At 36.8% G+C, this 21,280-nt stretch overlaps 1 protein-coding gene across 1 annotated transcript in view; it reads left to right on the top strand.

The window, feature by feature from the left end:
* LOC143249436 (uncharacterized) overlaps window positions 1-21,280 on the top strand; it is a 43,331-nt gene that overhangs the window by 19,713 nt on the left and 2,338 nt on the right. Inside the window, exons 3-5 of the mRNA XM_076499280.1 lie at window positions 13,108-13,148; window positions 14,427-14,580; window positions 16,505-16,725. Coding sequence (XP_076355395.1) covers window positions 13,108-13,148; window positions 14,427-14,580; window positions 16,505-16,725 — 416 coding nt within the window. The remainder of the gene's footprint in view (window positions 1-13,107; window positions 13,149-14,426; window positions 14,581-16,504; window positions 16,726-21,280) is intronic.

Genomic DNA, 21,280 nt, shown 5'->3' with positions numbered 1-21,280 from the left:
CAAGTTTATATTTGAATCCAATAACTTATTAACTCGTTAGGTAGAAATACAATCGTCTTTGTTTCTTGGCAAAGCGGAAATATTCAGTACTTTTTATAATGAACTTTATTGAAATTTTAAGGCATGACGTTGAATATCCATCAGAAGAAGGTGTGTGTGTGTGTGGATGTTATTTTGAAATAACAAGCTGATGCCAATACTTTAATAATTTCTAGCTTCTTTTTTAAAAGTAATTCGTTTCTCTGGCCATGTTAGGATCACTTAGGTTCAGACTTGTTAAAAAAGTGAGAAACAGTTGAACTTTTATAAATGCATTAAAATTAAACTATTAATATCTTTAACCTTGTATTTTACGTTCACGTTTTGTCAACATAGCATTAGTGTAGGTTGATGTTTGTTCCATGTTTGTCTATCTAGCTTTATGAAGCTGAAATCACACGACACAGTAAGTATATTGATCAAATTTCACTTCGGTCCATCTACCTCGAAATGTCGTGATTTAATATAAAGCTTCTGTCGTAAACTGGATCTGAGTTTTCGAGACATTCTGCTTTGCAATAAACATTAAATGAGTGGAGGACAGAACGTAGGTCAAGCTTCGCTAACAGATATTTCCCTCGAATAAGATCAATCAAAGCAGCGGAAAATCTTCAATCTGTATTTGTTCCCCCCCCCCCTCACAGTATACCTACTATATCATTGCTGAAATATACTCTTATTTTCAGGGCATATTGCCACTTAGTCTAAGGGAGGAAACAGATCTGTTAATAAAGTACTACATGTGTTTGAGGGTTGTCAGGACCCAAGGAGGAGTGCAAAATGCATTATCTCTGTTAGAGTAGCGGAATACATTAACATGTCTGTGTTGGTTTGATATTTCCATAAAGTCACGAGGAAAAAGAGAATTACGTGTGTATTTGCATAACACGAATTGGTATCTGGGGTACATTGTTTTATAGAAATGTTAAAGTGTGACGTTAGTACTAAATGGTGAGACCACAAAACATCCATCTCGTATCTTTCTTTGCCGATTTATTTGATTATCTGCTGAATATCTCACAGGAAATGCAACAAAAACACTACTAACCTTCCACGCGTTGAGGACAACACCGTAATGTCGCTATATCAAAACTTCTGGTACCTTTTTTCAATTTCTTCATATATTGTTAATAGTCATTTTATTCGAAACGTGTTGTATCATAAAGCAGTTAGCATAATATATTCGTTTGCATTTCACTTAAATATATCGTGTAAAATCCTGCTATCAGATACAAAGTGACTCCTATCAAGTGAAAACTGGAATTGTTTCATGTTCATAGTTTAATTATTGAATCTAAACCTTTCAGATACTGTGAGACGCGCAATTAGTGTTTTCCGGGGGGGGGGGGTGATTCTGGGCTGCTTGAGAGGCAACAAGATTTGACAAATGAATACATACATTGAATCATCAGATAAATACAATACAGCAGTCTGAATAACCGACAGCAAATCGAAGAAACGTCAATACAACAAGAACCTGTGTAAACATTCTATTTTTTTATGATATATTAACTTTTTTTCAGTGTAATTCATCTAGTGAATAATAATATTAGATGTAACTTGTATCCATATAAATTTGGTATTAATTCTGTTACTGTGTGTTTAAACTTAGATTACATGATGTTATGATTTATTTTATACCTGACATTTCTGTATTTTCAATTTGTGTACAGATTCATAGAAAAAAATATACGTACATGTTATACTTATTGCTTTTATTGGAACAGTGAACATTATTTGTTTGTAATTGTTGATTTTATCTAAATAATTACGTATATTTTTATTTATTAGAATATTTTAATATATATATATGCCAGCTGCTTCAATAAGCCCTATAAATCAGTATGTTAACTATATCTAGTTTAAATAAATCTAAATTTCAACTATTAAACCAAAAAAGTTTGTATATAAACAACCTTTACTCTTAACATAACAATAAAACTATTTCTGGTGACGTTCCGTCACTACGGATTTGTCAGGGCTAGTAGCAGTACAACTGTTCTTGGTACACTGAGCCCTGATAAAGCCGCAATGGCAAAACGTTAACAGAAAGAAAATGTTTTTAAGAGTAAAATTTTTATTAATGGTTACAGCGATCTAGTTTCGGTTACACAGTTACCATCGTCAGGGTTAGTGTTACCAAAATTTGTCGTCTATAAACAATAAATATTTTACCTTTCATTGTGCCAAAAAACGTTGGATTTTGTTTTTTTAATATGTATAAGAACAGTTTGCCCGAAGAGAAATTATAAATTTTTTATTATTTGGATAGCAAAGGTCGTTTTTCCTAACTCTGAATTCCTTTTGAAAAAACACAACAGAAGACTAAAATACGAGCATAAAATACGTACATAAAACGTCACTAAATTAGATATCTTGTCCTTGTGAAAAGTTAAGAATACTTCAATCATTAATAGATATAATGAGAAAGCGTTAGGTTGCGTAAGCTACTGAGATGGTTGATATAAGACGTACAATAAATATGATATGGTTGACAGTTGATGTTATGCTGCTACTCTGTTGTTATTTCTATTAAAAAGGGATGAAATTTTCACAAGTTTTAAATGTTTGTTTGGCTATTAGACACAGCAGTTAACACTAAATTGCTGTACAATGAAAAGAAAAAAAAACAGCTTACGGCTTCATTACAATAACTGTTTGTTTTTTGAATTTCGCGCAAAGCTACTCGAGGACTATCTGCGCTAGCCGTCGCTAATTTAGCAGTGTAAGACTAGAGGGAAGGCAGCTAGTCATCACCACCCACCGCCAACTCTTGGGCTACTCTTTTACCAACGAATAGTGGGATTGACCGTACATTATAACGCCCCCACGTCTGAAAGGGCGAGCATGTTTGGTGCGACCGGGATTCGAACCCGCTACCCTCGGATTACGAGTCGAACGCCTTAACACACTTGGCCATGCTGGTCCATAGTAACTGTTAAATTAAAAGATGGCTGCATAAATGTTTTATAAGTCACAGGTTGAAGTCACTGGCTTCGTTAAAACTATATGTTTATATGTTTTGGTGACACCAAAAGGGACGCATGTTATTGCAAAGGGGCATGCATGACAAATTACACACACGCCCGCTTTCCCGGCATCCCCGTAAAGCCAGCCAACGAAATAAATGCCGCATGGTCACATTTACTAGTAGACAAGATTTCACTTAATATTAAAGCTATTCCTTCAATATACGTGCGTCTTTTATAGATAATGGATACTCCACGTTATGAATCTCATGCAAAAATTCATCTTTGGGTTTTATCCAGGTTATGTTGCAAAATGAACCCGTGACTATATTGTTATAAATAAGGTATCAGCCCTTCGTGTTCCCCTCGGTGTGGATTCCTGTACGTGGTGAGGGGACCTCCCAGGGAAGGTTCTGTTCTGTCTGGTTACCTTCTCTGGGATCTAAACATCCACCCACGTGTTTGCCGTGCGTGGCGACCCGTGAAGGGGAGGAGAAGATCCTGGTGGTTGAGGGGTCCAACCCTAACACACCACTTTGGCCTCGAATTCCTGTAGACGGGCGGCCTTTGGGTGGCCCCCCTTGGGTCAATCGGCTGGTCCACTTGGGCTAGAGTCAACCAAGTACCAGTGTTGGAAGTTCTCAACGGGTGTTGTGGACATTGTGCCTAATGCTGGTGTTTGGGTATAGTGCTCACGAAACCCTGGCGTTGCTGCATTGTCCTTGCGTGACTTTGTAGTGCGTCCCCTTGTAGGGCTCCATGGTGGGTGGGGTCAGTGGGTACCGAAATTTTTCCCTTTCCTATGGATCCTCAAAAAAATTTAAATAAAATTGTAAAAAAACAGTCAATGGGTAAGCGACCACGTCTTGAATACTCAGAACAGCAATCTTCAACATCAGTAACACATGTACCTCATTTTCTTATATTACATTCTCTTTCGGAAAACCTTTAGGGCAAATGTCCCCTTTTTTTATTCAAAAGGGACTAGAGGGACTTGCTGGCTCTCAAAATCAGTAAAGAAACTTCGATCTGGTGACATATTAGTTGAAACATCCACATCCCAACACAGTGAACTCCTGTTGAAATCAAAGGCAATTGGGGATATACCTATTGAGGTTACACCCCATGCTGCCTTGAATTCTTCACGAGGAGTTATTGTTGAAAGGGATTTGAAGAACGTTCCCGAGTCAGAGATTCTCGCTGGTCTCTCCACTCAAGGAGTTTCTGCAGTGAGGCGCATCTCCACTCGCAAAGATGGAATTACACTGCCAACAAATACCCTCGTTTTAACATTTACTTCACCACGTGCACCTGCCACCATCAAGGCAGGTTATCTCATTGCAGGGTTCGGCCATACATACCAAACCCTCTTCGATGTTTCCAATGTCAGAGATTCGGCCACTCAAAGACATCTTGTCGTGGTTCCCTGACATGTGCTCGTTGTGGAGGCAAGGACCACGATGCCTATGACTGTGACATGAACCCACATTGCGTAAACTGCAATGGTTCTCACCCTCATACTTTCATTCTTGCCCAAAATGGTTGGAGGAAAAAGAGGTGCAGCGTTTGAAAACGACACATAACATTAGTTATCCTGAGGCTCGGAAATTGCTGTCCACAACTCCATCTCGGACATATGCTGCTGCACTTCATTCCACAACTACAGTGGGAGTGCAGACAGATCTCTCTGTGCCTCCAAAGAATCGTTTTCAAAGCAAATGAAAAGCCTTTTGACCTCCGTGGTTAAAAGGTTGATGAATCAACTACCACACCTATCTCTGTCCCTCCCATACCTTCCAACACACCTCAAGATCCACGTCCTTGAGTTTCAAATACAGGCATTTCTTCTGATACATCTTTTTCTCCCACCACAAGAGACAACACAATTATTCGTTCGCGTCCTCAGTCACTAGATTCCCCTTCCAATAACAAAACCTGCCCACCCGACACAGAGCAGGATCCGTGGAGGTTGATAGACCTCCTCCAACTAAAGACAGTAAAGAAAAAAAGACGTGGTCGTAAACCGAAGGGTTCTCCAGCCACTTCACCTACCCGTTCTTAAAATGGCCACCTTGATACAATGGAACTGTCGAGGTTTACGTTCTAATCTGGATGATATCAAAACGCTGATTGCTTCCTACCATCCTGTTTGTCTTTCTTTACAAGAAACATTTCTCAAAACTGCTGATACTGTCTCCATTCGGCAGTTTTCTCTGTACAGAAATGACAGGTTGTGTGATGGTCGAGTACATGGAGGGGTGGCACTGTTGGTTGATCAACACGTGCCCACCCTGTCTTTGTCACTCAACACACCCTTGGAGGGTGTAGCCATCCGTATTTCCTTGGGTCATACCATCACTGTTTGTTCTCTGTACCTGTCCCCTGGAAAGACATATGATCAATCAGATCTGGATGCTCTCGTTGAACAATTGCCATCTCCGTTTCTAATCCTAGGGGATTTTAGTGGACATCATCCCTCTGGGAAGTGCTATTATTGATGGGAGGGCCGATCTGTAGAGCGGATGCTCTCTGATCACAATCCTTCTCTTTTCAATACTGGTTCTTCCACTTACTTTCATGCACCTAGTCAGTTCTTTACCGCTATTGATCTCTCAGTTTGCTCCCCTTCATTATTCTCCCATTTTTCATGGAGGGTTGACAGTAATCCACTAGGCAGTGATCATTTTCCAATCCTTTTGAGAGAGACTGGGGTGGTCGATGCCACCCTACCCGCGTGCCCCGGTGGAAGCTGGATCAGGCAGACTGGTCCACTTTCACTGCTCTCGCAGAACTTGATCCTGCCATCGTAAATCAGCCATCAATAGACGACTGTGTAGCAGCGGTAACTGACTGTATTACACATGCAGCTGCTCAGTGTATTCCTAAAACCTCGACACGTTTTCCACGATATCCTCGTCCGTGGTGGAATCCTGCTTGCCACTTAGCACGGAAGGCTCAAAAGCGGGCCTGGGATACTTTTCGTAGATATCCCACACTTTCAAACCGGGTTGCTTTCCAACGGGCCCGTGCACATGCTAGGTGGGTAAGACGTCACAGCCAGAAGGAATCTTGGATTAAGTTCACAACCAGTATATCTTCTACCACCAGTTCCAAGATCATATGGGACAGGATTCGAAAGGTTAATGGACACTACAATTCTATCCCCCTCTCGATCTTACTCTCTGATGGTCAGGAGGTGACTGATGTTCGGAACATCGCTAACACTCTAGGTGAAAGCTTTTGCCGGGTATCTAGCACTTCTGCTTGTTCCTCCACCTTCCTGGCCATCAAGACTCGGGTGGAGCGATCACCTCTTTCCTTTCGAACTAACTGTTTCTTTGACTATAATCGTCCTTTTACCCTGGTGGAACTAAAAATGGCCCTTCATCGGTCTGCCAGTACGTCTGTTGGACCTGATGATATTCATTATGACATGCTGCACCATTTATCTCCTGCTTCTCTTAATGTCCTTCTGATTGTTTTCAACCGGATCTGGCAGAAGAATGTTTTTCCTGATGCTTGGCGCCAGGCTATTATTTTACCTTTCTCTAAGCCAGGGAAAGATCCCAAGATTCCTTCAAACTACCGTCCAATTGCTTTGACGAGCTGTCTCTGTAAGACATTAGAAAGGATGGTTAATGCTCGTCTTGTTTGGTTCCTTGAATCAAACAACCTCCTCTCGCCCACCCAGTGTGGGTTCCGTCGACAACACTCCACCACAGACCACCTAATTCGTCTTGAAACATCTATCAGAGAAGCCTTTCTCAACCGCCAACATCTTGTATCAATATTCTTTGACATAGAGAAGGCTTACGACACAACATGGAGGTATGGCGTTTTGCGAGACCTCCATACATATGGGTTACGTGGCCATCTACCCATGTTTATTAAAATTTTTTAATGGACAGGAGATTCCAGGTTCGTGTGGGTTCGACACTTTCCCGTTCTTTTGTACAGGAACTTGGAGTCCCTCAAGGATGTGTATTGAGTGTTACACTCTTCAGTATAAAGATAAATGCCATCACTGAACAACTCCCTCTCACTGTTGCGAATGGGCTGTATGTCGATGACTTTCACATCTCATGTCAGTCGTCAAACATGAGATATATTGAGCGGCAACTACAAACCGCCCTCAATTGTGTACGGAAGTGGACTATGGCGAACGGCTTTAATTTCTCTCTCTCCAAAACTGTGTGCATGCACTTTTGCCGTCGACGGGGTATTCACCCTGATCCTGAACTTCATATCGGTGGAGTTTTGCTGCCAGTTGTCCCGGAGACCAAGTTCTTGGGGCTTATCTTTGATCGTAAACTGACCTTTATACCACACTTAAAGCAGCTTCGGGTCAAATGCACAAGAGCACTGAACATCCTCCGTGTTCTCTCTTCTACCAGTTGGGGGCAGATCGCTGTTCAGTGTTAAAGGTATATCGTGCTCTTATTAGATCGAAACTCGATTATGGATCAATGGTCTATGGCTCTGCCAGACCCTCAGCCTTAAAGATGCTGGACCCCGTTCATCACCAAGGACTTCGACTCTGCACTGGGGCTTTCCGTACCTCTCCAGTTCAAAGTATATACATTGAATCTCATGAACCTTCTCTACACCTTCGCCGTTTGCAACTATCTTTACAATTTACTTCGAAACTTCATTCCTTACCAAAGCATCCCACCTGGAAATGTGTTTTCCTTCCTCGGTGGGCAGTACTTTTTCAGAACAGACGATCTGTCATTGCTCCGTTTGGCCTTCGCATCCGGAAGCAATTGGATGAATTGGGTCTGTCCTTGGATAACATTGCATGTTCCACAGGTCGGCCCATCCCACCATGGCTTATTACAGCCCCAAATGTGACCTTTCTTTCAGTCACCTAAAAGGCAGATACTCCAGATTGGAAGTACCGTCTTTTATTCAATGAATATCTTTCAAACAATCATTCAGTTCCTATTTATACAGATGGTTCCAAATCAGGTAATTCAGTGGGCTCTGCTATGGTTTGCTATGGATCAGTAGTTGCACGCAGAATCCCTTCTACAGCTTCTGTGTTCACTGCTGAACTGTATGCCATATCTCTTGCCCTGGATCATATTGCAGCTGAGCAGTACTCCAACTGCACTATTTATACTGATTCGCTTAGTTCTATACTTGCCTTGGAATCGCTACACGTTGGCTCACATCCTATTCTCGCTGATATTCGTAACCGACTGGCCCGTTTCTCATTAGCAGCTACTTCAATCCAGTTTTTTTGGATACCAGGCCATGTTGGTATTCGCGGGAACGAGCTTGCAGACATGGCAGCTAAATATGTCTGCTTTAGCACCATCACTCCTATGCCTATTCCGTACATGGACTATGGTGTTATCTTCAAGGGTCGGCTCCGTGCCAGCTGGCAGTCCACTTGGAGTGAGCAACGTGACAACAAACTTTTCAAATCAAACCCAAAATTGGACTTTGGCCATCTAGCTTCCGTAAAGTTCGGAAGGAGGAAGTTGTTCTCACTAGGCTACGCATTGGTCACAGTTTTTTAACTCATCATTTTCTTTTATCTGGAACTGATGCACCAATGTGTAATTTGTGTAACACTCAAATCACTATCAGCCACGTTTTACTTTCTTGCCATCGTTACAATTCTCAACGACGGCAATATTTTAAACATATTTTTTCCCAGGGTCAATCTGTAACATTGGACAGAGTTATTGGTGATGGTGACTCTGTCCACCTTGATAATGTTTTTAATTTTTAATGGCCATTAACCTTTTTAATCTCATTTAAGTGTTGCATGTTTATTCATTACACCTTTTTAATTGTGGTTCCTTTTTTACAGTTTTAATCTCTCTCATTCAATTTGACATTGGACAATAGCCAGAACATTAAATAACTCGACACCAGGACTGGAAAGGCCAACTTCAGGTGACTAACGCTCCTGTTTGAACTATCCGTTTGAACTACTCGTTAGTCATCCTGGCGAGTTGTTATTATACTTTTACTGCATATCATTTCACACTTTACTAATTAACTTTTTAGTACTGGCCATATTGACTCATAACCCGGAACCAGGACTGGAAAGACCAACTTCAGGTGACTGACGGTGGTTTTTATACTTACCTGTTAGTCTTCCTGGCGGGTTACGATCATTACCATTCTGCTACAGGTAGTTCTTTACAACTTTGTTGACTGGATGTCAACATTGGTTTTTACGCCATTTTCTGTCTTAATTGCCGTTTTGCTTTTATCTTCAATTACTTCTACAAATTTTACTCCATTTACTTGACTTTATCCTTTTACTGGACATTTGGCTACTCATTATTACGATTTTGCGGAGTGTCTTTTAAAACTTTTACTTTCTTTTACATTTTGATAATAGCTGCTATGACACATAACCCAGAACCAGGACTGGAAAGGCCAACTTCAGGTGATTGACGGTGGTTCTTGAACTTACCTGTTAATCTTCCTGGCGGGTTATGATCATTACCTTTTTGCTAGAGTAAATACCTTACAACTTCTTATACTCTACCTTTTATCTTAACATTGTAGACTAGGTGTCAACATTGGTTTTATACTTTTTTGTTTTATCTTCAGTTCCATTTATGTCTATTACTACATTTATTTATTTATTTTTTTTTTACATTTTTACCGAATGTCTGGCGCAGATAGCCTCGCTGCTTTGTGCCATAAAACACTAAATCAATCAATCAATCAACCCTTCGTGTTTTCATGTATTGCATGCACTTATTGTATAGTTTTACATATGTAGTATGTAATTCCACTTTAGATGTTGCAGCCGTCATACAGGAAAAAATAACATGAATGTTCTAAGATTTCGTAAAATTACCTTTTTCAAAAGACTATTGAAGCAGCAACAACAAATAGACAACGCCGAGAAGGTTGTATTTGTGAAAGTATTTATTTCAAACTCACCAAAGGCAGCTGTGATCTTTGACCTCTTTTGTTTGAAAATTAAACACATTTTTAACTTACAAAATGTTTGTAACATAGGTACCGTTTATACATTAAGTTAATTTCACATAATACAAATACGGTGTATTACGTTACGTCAAAATTGCTACTTTGGTTGTTTATTTAAGAACAGTGTGCATATTGTTCTATTTTGTACATGCGTATTAGCGCTTTGATTTCACTTAGCAATTGACGTTTTATATCGATAGGACGTTTCCATATTATCATAAGCAAATGAAATATTTCAAAGTTGTGGGTAAATTAACTTTACGTAGTTCTAAAGTTTACTACGAACGTTTTTTGACACCAAATAATGTGTGACATTGTCGTATAGTACACAATGTCTATTGAGGCATGATTAATATCGATTATTTACATTTTGCCATAAAAATTATCGTTATTAACCTTACCCATTTCTTTGTTTTCGTTTTCTCACTTATATTTTGCGTGCATGTAAAGACTATAAGCTCATTTGTAAATATTTGGCCCGTCATGGCCAGGTGGTTAAGGCACCCGACTCGTAATCCGAGGGTCGCGGGGTCGAATCTCAGTCACACCAAACATGCTCGCCCTTTCAGCCGTGGGGGCGTTATAATTTACGGTCAATTCCACTATTCGTTGGTAAAAGAGTAGCCCAAGAGTTGGCGGTGGGTGGTGATGACTAGCTGCCTTCCCTTTAGTTCTACACTGCTAAATTAGGGACGGTTAGCGCAGATAGCCCTCGAGTAGCTTTGCGCAACATTCAAAACAAATATTTGTGAATATAACATTAATCAGTTAATCAGTTTTCTACAATATTCCACTTAAATGTATATCTTATTGTGTTATATATATATATTTAATATACGCTAGTTTAAACTGGTAGTTTGGTTTCAGATTTAAGTTATTGAATTATGTAATTAAACTAGTGCTCCATAGTATCAATCTTCACTTTTAACCTTAAAATTACGGACGGCGTCACTACCCATCTGATATTAGCATACGACTCATACAAAAAAAGAGAGAATTCCACTAAATACGATGGAGTCCCATATGTATTTTACGTAGAGAATGGGAGTCTTGATTCAATATTTTGTCAGTTTTTTTTACATTGATTGTAACAACAGGAAAGAAAAACAGTACAATATGTAAGCACCACTAGCAGTGAACAGTATACAAAGAAGTCTTGAGTTTAGGGTTAATAATACGCCTTTGGAATATCAATGGCGGAAAATTACAAACCTTCAGGTTCGACAGCTACTAAAGGTGGCGTTGTAAGTGGGTATGTTTATTATCTGTCGTAAAAATCGGTGAATAAGCGAGGTTGTAGAAATTATATGCTTGCATCTTTCTGGACTTTCACATATTTATATATTATCTCATCCTGAAAGTACGTTGTTTTTGTTTAAATTTATATTGCTCCTAGTTAACCATTGGACGCCCCCTTCCCCCTATCTGGGGCCCGGGATGACCAGGTGGTTAATACGTTCGACTCGTAATCAGAGGATTGCGGGTTCGAATCCCCGTCGCACCAAACATGCTCGCCCTTTCAGCCGTGAGGCGTTATAATGTGACGGTCAATCCCTCTATTCTCTGGTAAAACAGTGGTCCAAAAGATGACAATGGGTGGTGATGACTAGTTGCCTTCCATCTAGTCTTACACTGCTAAATTAGGGACAGCTAGCGCAGATAGCTCTCGTGTAGCTTTGCGCGAAATCCAAATAAACAATCTCCCGTATCTGGAAATTGTAATAACGTTGATGCCATTTTGTGCTAGTAGCATGAAAAAATGTTTGAGCTATTCAAATATAACTATTAATATTTGGTTTGACTCCAGTTTCACGCTTCCTATTAAGTAATATTTCCTAAAAAAATTTGACTTTGCACATGTTAATTTCCAATAAACGCAGCCCATTAACCAGGCATTTTACGTTTCTCAAAAAAGATCAAGGCTTGAGAAGGAGAAGGTGGCTGTGATTTTCTGTAAAATAATTTTAATGCCCTCTCCTCAGTTGAAGCCATTGCTGACGTCAATGAGCAAATCGTAGTTTACTTCAGTACATTTTATGAGAATGTTGTATTACTAAAAATATATATCTATGCAATCATGAATGTAAAACTTATTTCAATTTTAGACAGTTTGTAAAATACAATATCCATATTATGTAAAATTATGACTTGATAACCTATTCATTTTGAAATTATATTCATCAACAGAAAACAGTCTAGATTGCAATGGTTCTTTACCTTTATGGGACCCATCCACGAGCCAAAGACAATTCTGTGGATACCTTTATCGAGATATGTCTATACATGGAAGCATATCTTACAGTATATAGAAGCAGCAGTATGAAACTATTTCCATTTCATAGAAAAAAAAAAAATGAAAACTTGATTATTCATTGTCATGGATACTACACTCCTCTTAGAATTACCAATGACTTTTAACATCTGTGAACCAGAGGTTCAGAATCAGGTCTAGATAAAATGGAAAACCTAAATTTAGAAGCTTCATGTTTACTGTGGAACTACTCATTTCAAAAGTGCATATTGTACAATCAAGAAGCATCTGCTCACATGTTAAGAGACCAGTAGTATGATACCAGTCAAATGATGTGGGCATCCAGAATGTTACAGCCAGTCTTGTTTTGTGCTCTTTAGTTTGAGCACACATTAATAGAAAATGATTTTCACTTTGTGAGCATCAGAATGTACAAACTTGTGTATGGTGGTTAATTACAATATATATGAAAATTATTCAGTAAAGCATTGATCAGGAGAAGGTAGTTCAAATTTTAACAAATACATGAGGTGAGTAATTAGCACATATGCTTTAATTTGTCTGTGAAATTATTCCTCTTTATTATCATTAGATAATTTGTTCATTTATACCGAGTAGATACTGTGTTAGGATGAGCTTTCAAGATGATGAGTCAGATTATAACAACGGGTCTTAATGTATAAAGAAAAAGACAACAAATACCACACATCTTTAATGTAAAGAAGAAATAATCTACACATTAAAATGTTAGAGAAGCACATTAATTATTACTTTCACATACATGTAAGTAGTGTGTATCTGTAAGTATGTACTCTTTTGGTTTATTTTCAATTGACTTACACAGACAGATTGATGAGTTTTCTTTTTGTTTTTTTGTACCACCAGGTCCTGGCTGTTAGAAGACTAGAGCAGCTAGGAAGTGACAGGCAAGTCTCATCAGCTAATATGTATGTACTGGACCTTTTGAACTGTGGTCTGGAGTCAGGGGAAGCTCTTAAAAGGGGGAGGGTAACAAAGTAGTTGAAAAATTTCAAAAACTCTTTGTATTATAACTTAAAATTTCTTATAGCTTCTTTATTTTCTAAATATCCTCACCACATGAAGAAAAAGCATTAATTTTTTTATTAGGTTGTTTCCCATGATCACTCATAGCTGCACAAAAGATACCTTTGCATGACTATTCTTAATTTTATACTAATTTAGAGTATGAGGGAATGCACCTAGTCAGTAAAAATCCAATGCCAATTCTTGGGCTGTTTTTGTCTGATTGATTAGTGAGGTTTGACCATCGTTAATAGTACATCCACAATCCCAAATTTCAGAGGGACAGTAATAGGTCATGAAGCATGAAACTTTAGTGCTAACTTCTAGATCATGCCTGGTCTTTCATTTTATTATTTAATAGAAATAATTTTATTATCAAGTGTTTCAAAGTTTTTGAAGAATATAAAAAAACTTACTTTTATCAATGCGAAATTATGGATAGGAATAGCACTTGTAATTTTTTTGCATTAGTTTTAAAAGTATGTAACACAATGTTTCATAATGCATATATAATCACTTAGTTGCTTGAATTCTTTTAACTCTTACCAATCTTATAATGGGTATCCTGAAAAGTTTGTATTTTTGTTTGAGACACTTTTTCCCTGCTCTTTCTGTTCTAATATCTTCTATATATATATTTGGGAAATATTTTGTGTTCATCACTTACTTTATGATCAACTCAGTAACACACTTAGCCTTTATAATTTTAGATATTGGTGAGGTTTAATTCCTTTGTTTATTTCAGCATAATGGGATGAGTCAACAAATAAAATAGGTGTCAAATAATGAGTCTTAGTGTTAGAAACAGAAGTCAGTTAATATTTTTCCAGTACAAGCAAATATAGTGATTAGTGTATCATTGACAGTAATAATAAACAAATTATTTGCCAGTTGATTTACAGTTAGTACATCTCAGACCTTTATGGGGGAAATTAAGTGCATACTTATTGTTAATAATTTAAGGTCACATGACTATTTATTAGAATACTTTGATGCATTCGTTTTTTAATATGTATATGATGTTGTAATTTATAAGTCTGATATCATCAAATTGAAGAAGGATTAAGATAAGTAAATAGTGAATTTCAGTAAATTTGTTCAGGAAAAGTTTTGAATATGTTTGGACTTTATATCTTGACAGAACTTATTTTTACTCTCAGATCAGATTACAGTGACATTCTCAACCCACCACTTCCCACAGAAATCATGTCAAGTGTAGAAAGCAGTTCCAGTGACTCAGAAGAGAGCAGCTCTGGCTCAGAATCAAAGGAAAGTAATGTGTCTGGAAGACTTTCTCCAGAATCACCAACAAAGGTGTCTGTTGTTATAGATTTATTTTTCTGTAGTTATTTTGTGAGTGTAAGATTATTGTTTTAAATTTATGTAACTAACTAAAATTTGTTATTTTCATTTTACGTTTGTAATCTACTGCTTATAATGTCAAATTCAGTTTATAAGAATAATTGGTAAAAATAATATTTTCTGTTTGTGGAAGTAACCAGTTCTAGAATTCATAACAGAATTATTCATCATCTGTAAAACAATTTGCATATTTCTGGTTACCTTTTCATCTACAAGGTATATAACTACATTGGTTAAAAGTCATGAGTTGCTTATGAAATTCAATTCAGTTATGGTCTTTTGTAGTTGCTTGTGGTAGCTGAAGCTACATGGTTATCATGAACTGCAAAAGTGGTTCTTAATAGGGATCATAAGGAGTTACACAAAACTTTAATACAACATTTGGACTAAAAAAAACTTTACTGTTGACTGCTATGGGTGTACACACATGAAAATGCTCAAAAAAAGCAAACATTTTAGACTTACAAGGAAAAGAAAATTTGCTCAGAATGGCTTGTTGTTAATTCTTATTCACTTGCCAGCCTACAACAAAAATGGCTTGGCGTATTGCACTCAAATATTTTGTAGAATACTAAATAAGATACTGCAAAAGTCATAGGGGTATTGGAAAAGTTTCTGTTACTTCTGTATTTTATAAAACGTAAAAATGTCCCGAATTTAGTGTAAAAATAGTTATCATTAACCATTTAAGTTGCTTTTCTTACAAATAGTTGATGTCCTTTAAAAAGTTTAAGTACAAGATAAAACAGAAATTACCAGTCAGTAATAGATAACCATAACATGTAGGTGCTAAATGCTTTAAACACTATACATTTAGTGTTTTTAGGGAGCCAACCACTATATTATGTATGAAATCACACATGTATACACTCACAGAATACTTATTTTAGAAGACATGAACCTTCATTTAAAAAAAAGTGTTTTATTTGAAAAGGCTGCTGTTCTACCAGTAAAATTTGTTTTTGCATTTAGTGGAGGCTGTGTTTTAGTCTAAGCATATACTTGCTTATTGCTATGCATTATATATATACAGAACTTAGTTACAATAAATTGTAAATTCTTACTATATTCTATGATAATTTCCACCTCCAACTTCACATTTTACATTTTAAAGTAATATGATCAAAAGCTATAGTTGATTGGTTAGTTTGGTGTTTTATGGTGCAAAGCAACTAGGCTATCTGCACCAATAGCTATAGTAAATAAAATCATGAACATTAGTTATTATTTAGCTAGCTACTACTGTTTATTATCATTATAACCTGTAGAGTTAACTTCCATATCAAGTAGTTCTTTGTCCATAGTTGAACATACAAAAAAGCCAACAAATAAGATGAAAAAAATGTATATTTAAAAACCTGCAATTAGGGATCATGAAAGAAATTAATGAAACAAGGCCAGAGGTACTGTAGAGATTATCTACTCAAACTAACTTCCTATTTTGGTTCTGTGCTGCTATCTGGAATAACATTTGGTGGAATCAAAATAGGGATTTGTAGTTTAAGTAAATAATGTCTGCAGTATTTCCAGTCTTTTTCCTTACTTTTTTACAATCACTATATGCAGGTTTTTAAATTCCCAATTTCATTTATCTTGTTCTATATACAATTATAAGAGCATGCATGGTACAAAGCAACATGTCTATCTGGTTAAACAACTGGTTAAAAATTGATAAAATGTAAAAATGAATTGAAATAAAATTTAATATGCAAAAAAAGTTCTACCTGAAAAAATATCATGTAGAGACGCAGCTGTAGAAATATTTTAAGAATGTTTGCTTATATTGTTCCGTATGAAGACATCTGTTTTGTTTTCCTTTAGAGCTCCCATTGTAGTTTATATTATAATCAGTTGCTGTTTTTTTCTTTGTCAACAGCATAATACTCAAAGCTGGGGTCTTGCTAACTTTATGGAAAAGAAAGATTTGCATTCTCTAGCATCAATAAAAGATGTAAGTTCAAGTAGTTACCATCAAAATATTCAACATCCTGTGATGAGCAGTCAACAGAATATCTCACTGGATTTGGCTGATAAAGATTCTGTTAACTGGATTCTAGGAAAATACTCTAGTGATGATATTAAGGATTATTTCCAAAGGTTAGTGCTGTCTACTTACTAGAGAAATATATCAATACTATTTGTAGAAATAACTTAGTTTTAATAATGCTTCCAAATGTTAACTTTAGGTAATTGGAGTATAACATTAATAAATAGTCAGTCAGTAACATACAAATTTTCATAATTTTTTTTTTAGATTCCTTGATTATCACTTATTTTTGTTTTTGTTAATTGTAAATAATTTGCAGCTTTACTTGAATGTAGGTTTTTACATATGGTATTAAAACATACACAAACCATTCCTAATGAGTTTCTTCACTGTGAGTTTTTTTTGTCTATTTTTCTCATTACATGCAGTACGCTACATACTGACCTACTTAACGTTAGTTTTTATACTTGTAAATGTGTGCAGATATTGTGGTCTTTTGCAAAACATGTTGACAAACAAAACTGTGAAATTACATAAGTTGTATCCTTAATAAAGTTTTTTTAAATTTGCAGATGATAACTTATCTCTATAAGCAGAAATGCTATACTGGTGCATGATGTAATCATGCAATAATAACCCTCTATAAATGGGAGTGTGACAGAACCTACACAAGCAGTAGTTTACCCTGTGGACTTGCACTTGAGATAAAGTAATTCTTAGACAAGGTGAGAAAAAGGTGCACTAGAACTGGGGGTGACAGGTGGGAATGTGTACAGTGGCAAGTATCTATGAGAAATACATTTTCAGACTAGGAAAATGTTAACTTCAGAGATGATAACTCACTTCTACATGCAGAGATGCCAAAATTTCATGTTGAATTGGTGGTGGGGCCAGTTCAAAAATTAAACATTAATGAGATTCTTTCAGAAAGTGCTTTAAGGGAAGGCTCATGAATTATTACACCCATTGACAAGGACTCAATAAGGGCACACTTATAGGAGACTGCAATTGTCTCAACCAGGGTATACTGAAAGGAAGGAAAGGCAGAATTACCTGAAATATAATAATGATAAGTGGAATGCAATCATAATCAACTGAGCACCTGCACACAACTGGTTATCAAGCTGATATGTGTAGTGTGGTTAGGAAGGAGTATCCTTCAGTCAAAAGTTCTGTAGTTCTACATGTTTCTAACATATTAAAAGTTCTTTGAGCCATAACTAGATTTTCACTCCTACCAATTATGGCTAGACTATGATTCAGAGCTCTAGCATTATACAACATTCTGAAGAGGATATATGAAATTAACACTATTAATAATAGAAGCAGGCAAAGTAGAAAACCAATATAAAGGCAATATTAAATACCTCAGAGTATGACTCTACCAAGTAATCGACAGTCAAGTACAAATAAAAAATAGCAAGATACATCTTAGCATAAAATTGTCAAAATCATAAGTGTAGTTAGTTCAGACATTCCATTTTCACAGGTGGAAATTCATTTAGTTGGTAATCCTAGATTGGAGAAACAAGTTAGAATCTGCATCTCAAGGGTATTAAAAGAATTCCTCTGAACAGTAATTTTGTTTAAGGAATTTAAAGTAGTATGTAAAGGCTTATCTCGATAGATATATTCCAAATACTATTTCAAGACGAGTTCATTATCTCATGGTCTTAGTGTTTTGACCAACAGCTCTCCTAAACTTAGTTTCATAACCAAATTTGAAGGTCTAGCAAACCAAGTTTTGAATGAAGCATTGGAAAGTCTAATAACAGTTATTTCTGGTAAAGAGTATATGACTAGAAATCTTGGTAAAGAAAGAGGAAAAAGTGACTGTACATATAAAATCTTTTATTTGCAGTCATTTACCAGTCATTTTTATCCTGGGTGATAAAGTATTCAACAAAAGAAAATTTGGTACTCACTGACCTACCCACCATGGTAATGTTCTACAATATCAAAGTTCAAATTTTAAGAACTGTGCAGGAACTCCACATTTTTGTGGAATTAGCCCAAACACCAATGCCAAATTTACTCCTTGAGAATGTCCAGTAGTGGTACTAGAATGACCCTAGTTACATTTGACCAGCTGAGCTTGATAGAGCCAGCCCAGGAATTCAAGGCCTAAGTGGTATGTTGCACTGTTCTCATGTAAAGCTTACAACACAGGTGGATGTTTAGATGCCAGATAAGTTAAACTCTGCAGACAGAACTTTCCCTTGGAAGTGCTGTTGATACATATACAGGAATCTACATTGATTGGTTACGTGGTCTGTGACAATGGTTGATTCCATTACTAATTTCACCACTTAGTTGTTTTTACTTACTGTTTGTCAAAGTTACAGCTTATTAACCTTTTTATTAACAATTTACATGAAGATTGGCTTGATCTCAGAATAAGCCGTATTTATTAATACTTGGTTATATGTAAAGGTTAAGTTATCTATATAAAACCATGCATTAAGGTATTCATAGCTAAATATAAATATTTTTCTGTAATGGCCAAGATATTTATTAAACAGGACTACAGAATACAAGATTCATATTTATTTGTTATATTATAGTGCCTAAAAATGCTTTAAGCTGTAAAAGTTGTTTGGCATTTCTTTGGCACAAAGCAATTGGGCTATCCGTGCCAAATAGTAAAAAAAAGTAAAATTATTATAACATGTAAAATGAAATCAAGCTAAAACAAAACAGTAGTCAAAATTTAGATAAAAGGTTTATATAGCATTAAAAAGGCCAATAGCCCTTAAAAAATTAAAAACTCAAGAAAGATGGACAGTGTTACCATTACCAATGACATTGTCTAGTGCCAGGGGTAAACCTGTGGAAAAAAAACCCATCTAAAATGGTGCTGTTATTCAGTGTTGTAATGACTGCATGACAGTAAGACATGGGCTATTGTGACTTGAGTGTCACAAGGGCCACACACTGGCAGTTCAGTCCTAGATAAAAGAAAATAAGTTGAAAAACTGTGACCAATGTGTATCCTGGCCACAACAACATTCTCCTTTCAATCCTTATGGAAACAATATGGCCAAAGAGCAACAGCCAATCTCCCTCAAAATTATGGGAAAATGACCTCTGCCTCATGGGTCACTGTCAACTCTTCAAGAAAAATGAGAGAATGAGTAAAGGGGAAAGCTCCATAGAACAACTGTCATTATCAGCATCACTCCTTTAAAGCTTTACAAGATAAAGAAGGGAGATGGCAACTATCCTATGAGAGCAATAAGCTCTAATTGATTGTAGTTTCTCCAGGAGACAGATAGAGGGAACTAACAGTGATGGTATGACCCAAGGAGATATGGCCAGTTTCAACCTTCAAGTGTGTATTGAGTAGCACAGACAAGGTGGATACATGCTGGTCAACCAGTAGCATCACCTCTCCATGAATGTACCCATCACACCACATGTCATTTGGTATATGAAAAGTTGTAAAAAGATGACATCATCAGTGGGTTTCAGGAATGTTTCCTGACAGGAGAGACATACAGGATGATAGGAATTCATCAAGGCCTTAATATGATCCTGATCCTTTTGTTTATGACCACACCAGTCTTTAGTACAAGGAGCTTTATCAACTTCTATAGGGTCCTGCTCTAGGTAGATTCCAGTGATTGAGAGTGTGAATAAATAATCATTCAGAGTAGTTGGTTATCAAGGCCATATCCTCTAATTCTCATCCAGCTTAAGAGGTTCTATTTCTTTTGGGGATGTGAGTTTCTTTGGAAGTTCTCATACTCCCGAGTCATGGTCACATTTATTCCCTCTAAAGGGAGTTCTGTTGGATCAGTCAGTTGTCCTTCCTTCTTCTCTTCAGATTGATCTTGTTTAGTGGTTGATCATTGTTGTGCAGAGTCAGTACTATAGCTTGTGTTCCTCTTCCATCTCCTCATCTGGACTTGCATCTTTTTTTACTGATGGTTCTCTTGGTTGGGGTGCATATCTCAGTTCCCAGATTTCCATAAATTGGTTGTTAGCTGAATTTGGTCTTCATATTGATGTTTTGAGGCTCTTAGCTGTTCATTGAGCTATGCCTCATTTCTAACATCTTCTGAGGTCTATCTGAAATTATATTCGGAGTAGATATGGGGTGTACAAATGTATTGAAATATGATTAAGTCTTTACTGAATATTCTCCAGAAGGAGTTGGATAATTTAGGTACTAGTATGTCAGAACTTACTTTTCATGATCAAAGTGTGTTTGCATCTTTTGAAGAGCCAACAAATTTCACCCAGGTCAGAATGTTGTTACCTCTAGTTATGTAGTGCCATGTGTTTGTGGGTTGATGACTGAGGTTAGCAGCATGCAGTCTAAATATAAGTTCAGTCTTGTATCTGCATTGAAGACTCAAGTGACTCAGTTTGAATAACAAAGTCTCTTCTGCTTGGTTGTGGCATTGGATCCTAGATTCAAACTCAATTGGTGTTTCATTATACCTGTGGTCTGTGAATCCAGTCAGTGCTCCTGCAGCAATAAGTCAAGGAAGTTTCATCAACAAATAATCCTACAACCATGGAAACAAAAGAGGATTGTAACCCCTCATCATATGCATGCACACACACACACAAGAGAAATAAGTTCTTAGTTTATTTGCTGCCACCAAGAAAACAACCAGTTCATCTTCAGAGGTAACAGAGATCAACACCTACCTCAAA

This window comes from Tachypleus tridentatus, chromosome 4 (genome assembly GCF_004210375.1).
Source record: "Tachypleus tridentatus isolate NWPU-2018 chromosome 4, ASM421037v1, whole genome shotgun sequence".
Lineage (NCBI taxonomy): Eukaryota > Metazoa > Arthropoda > Merostomata > Xiphosura > Limulidae > Tachypleus > Tachypleus tridentatus.
Note: the sequence above shows the minus strand (reverse complement) of the source record. Positions and strands in the feature narration are given on the sequence as shown.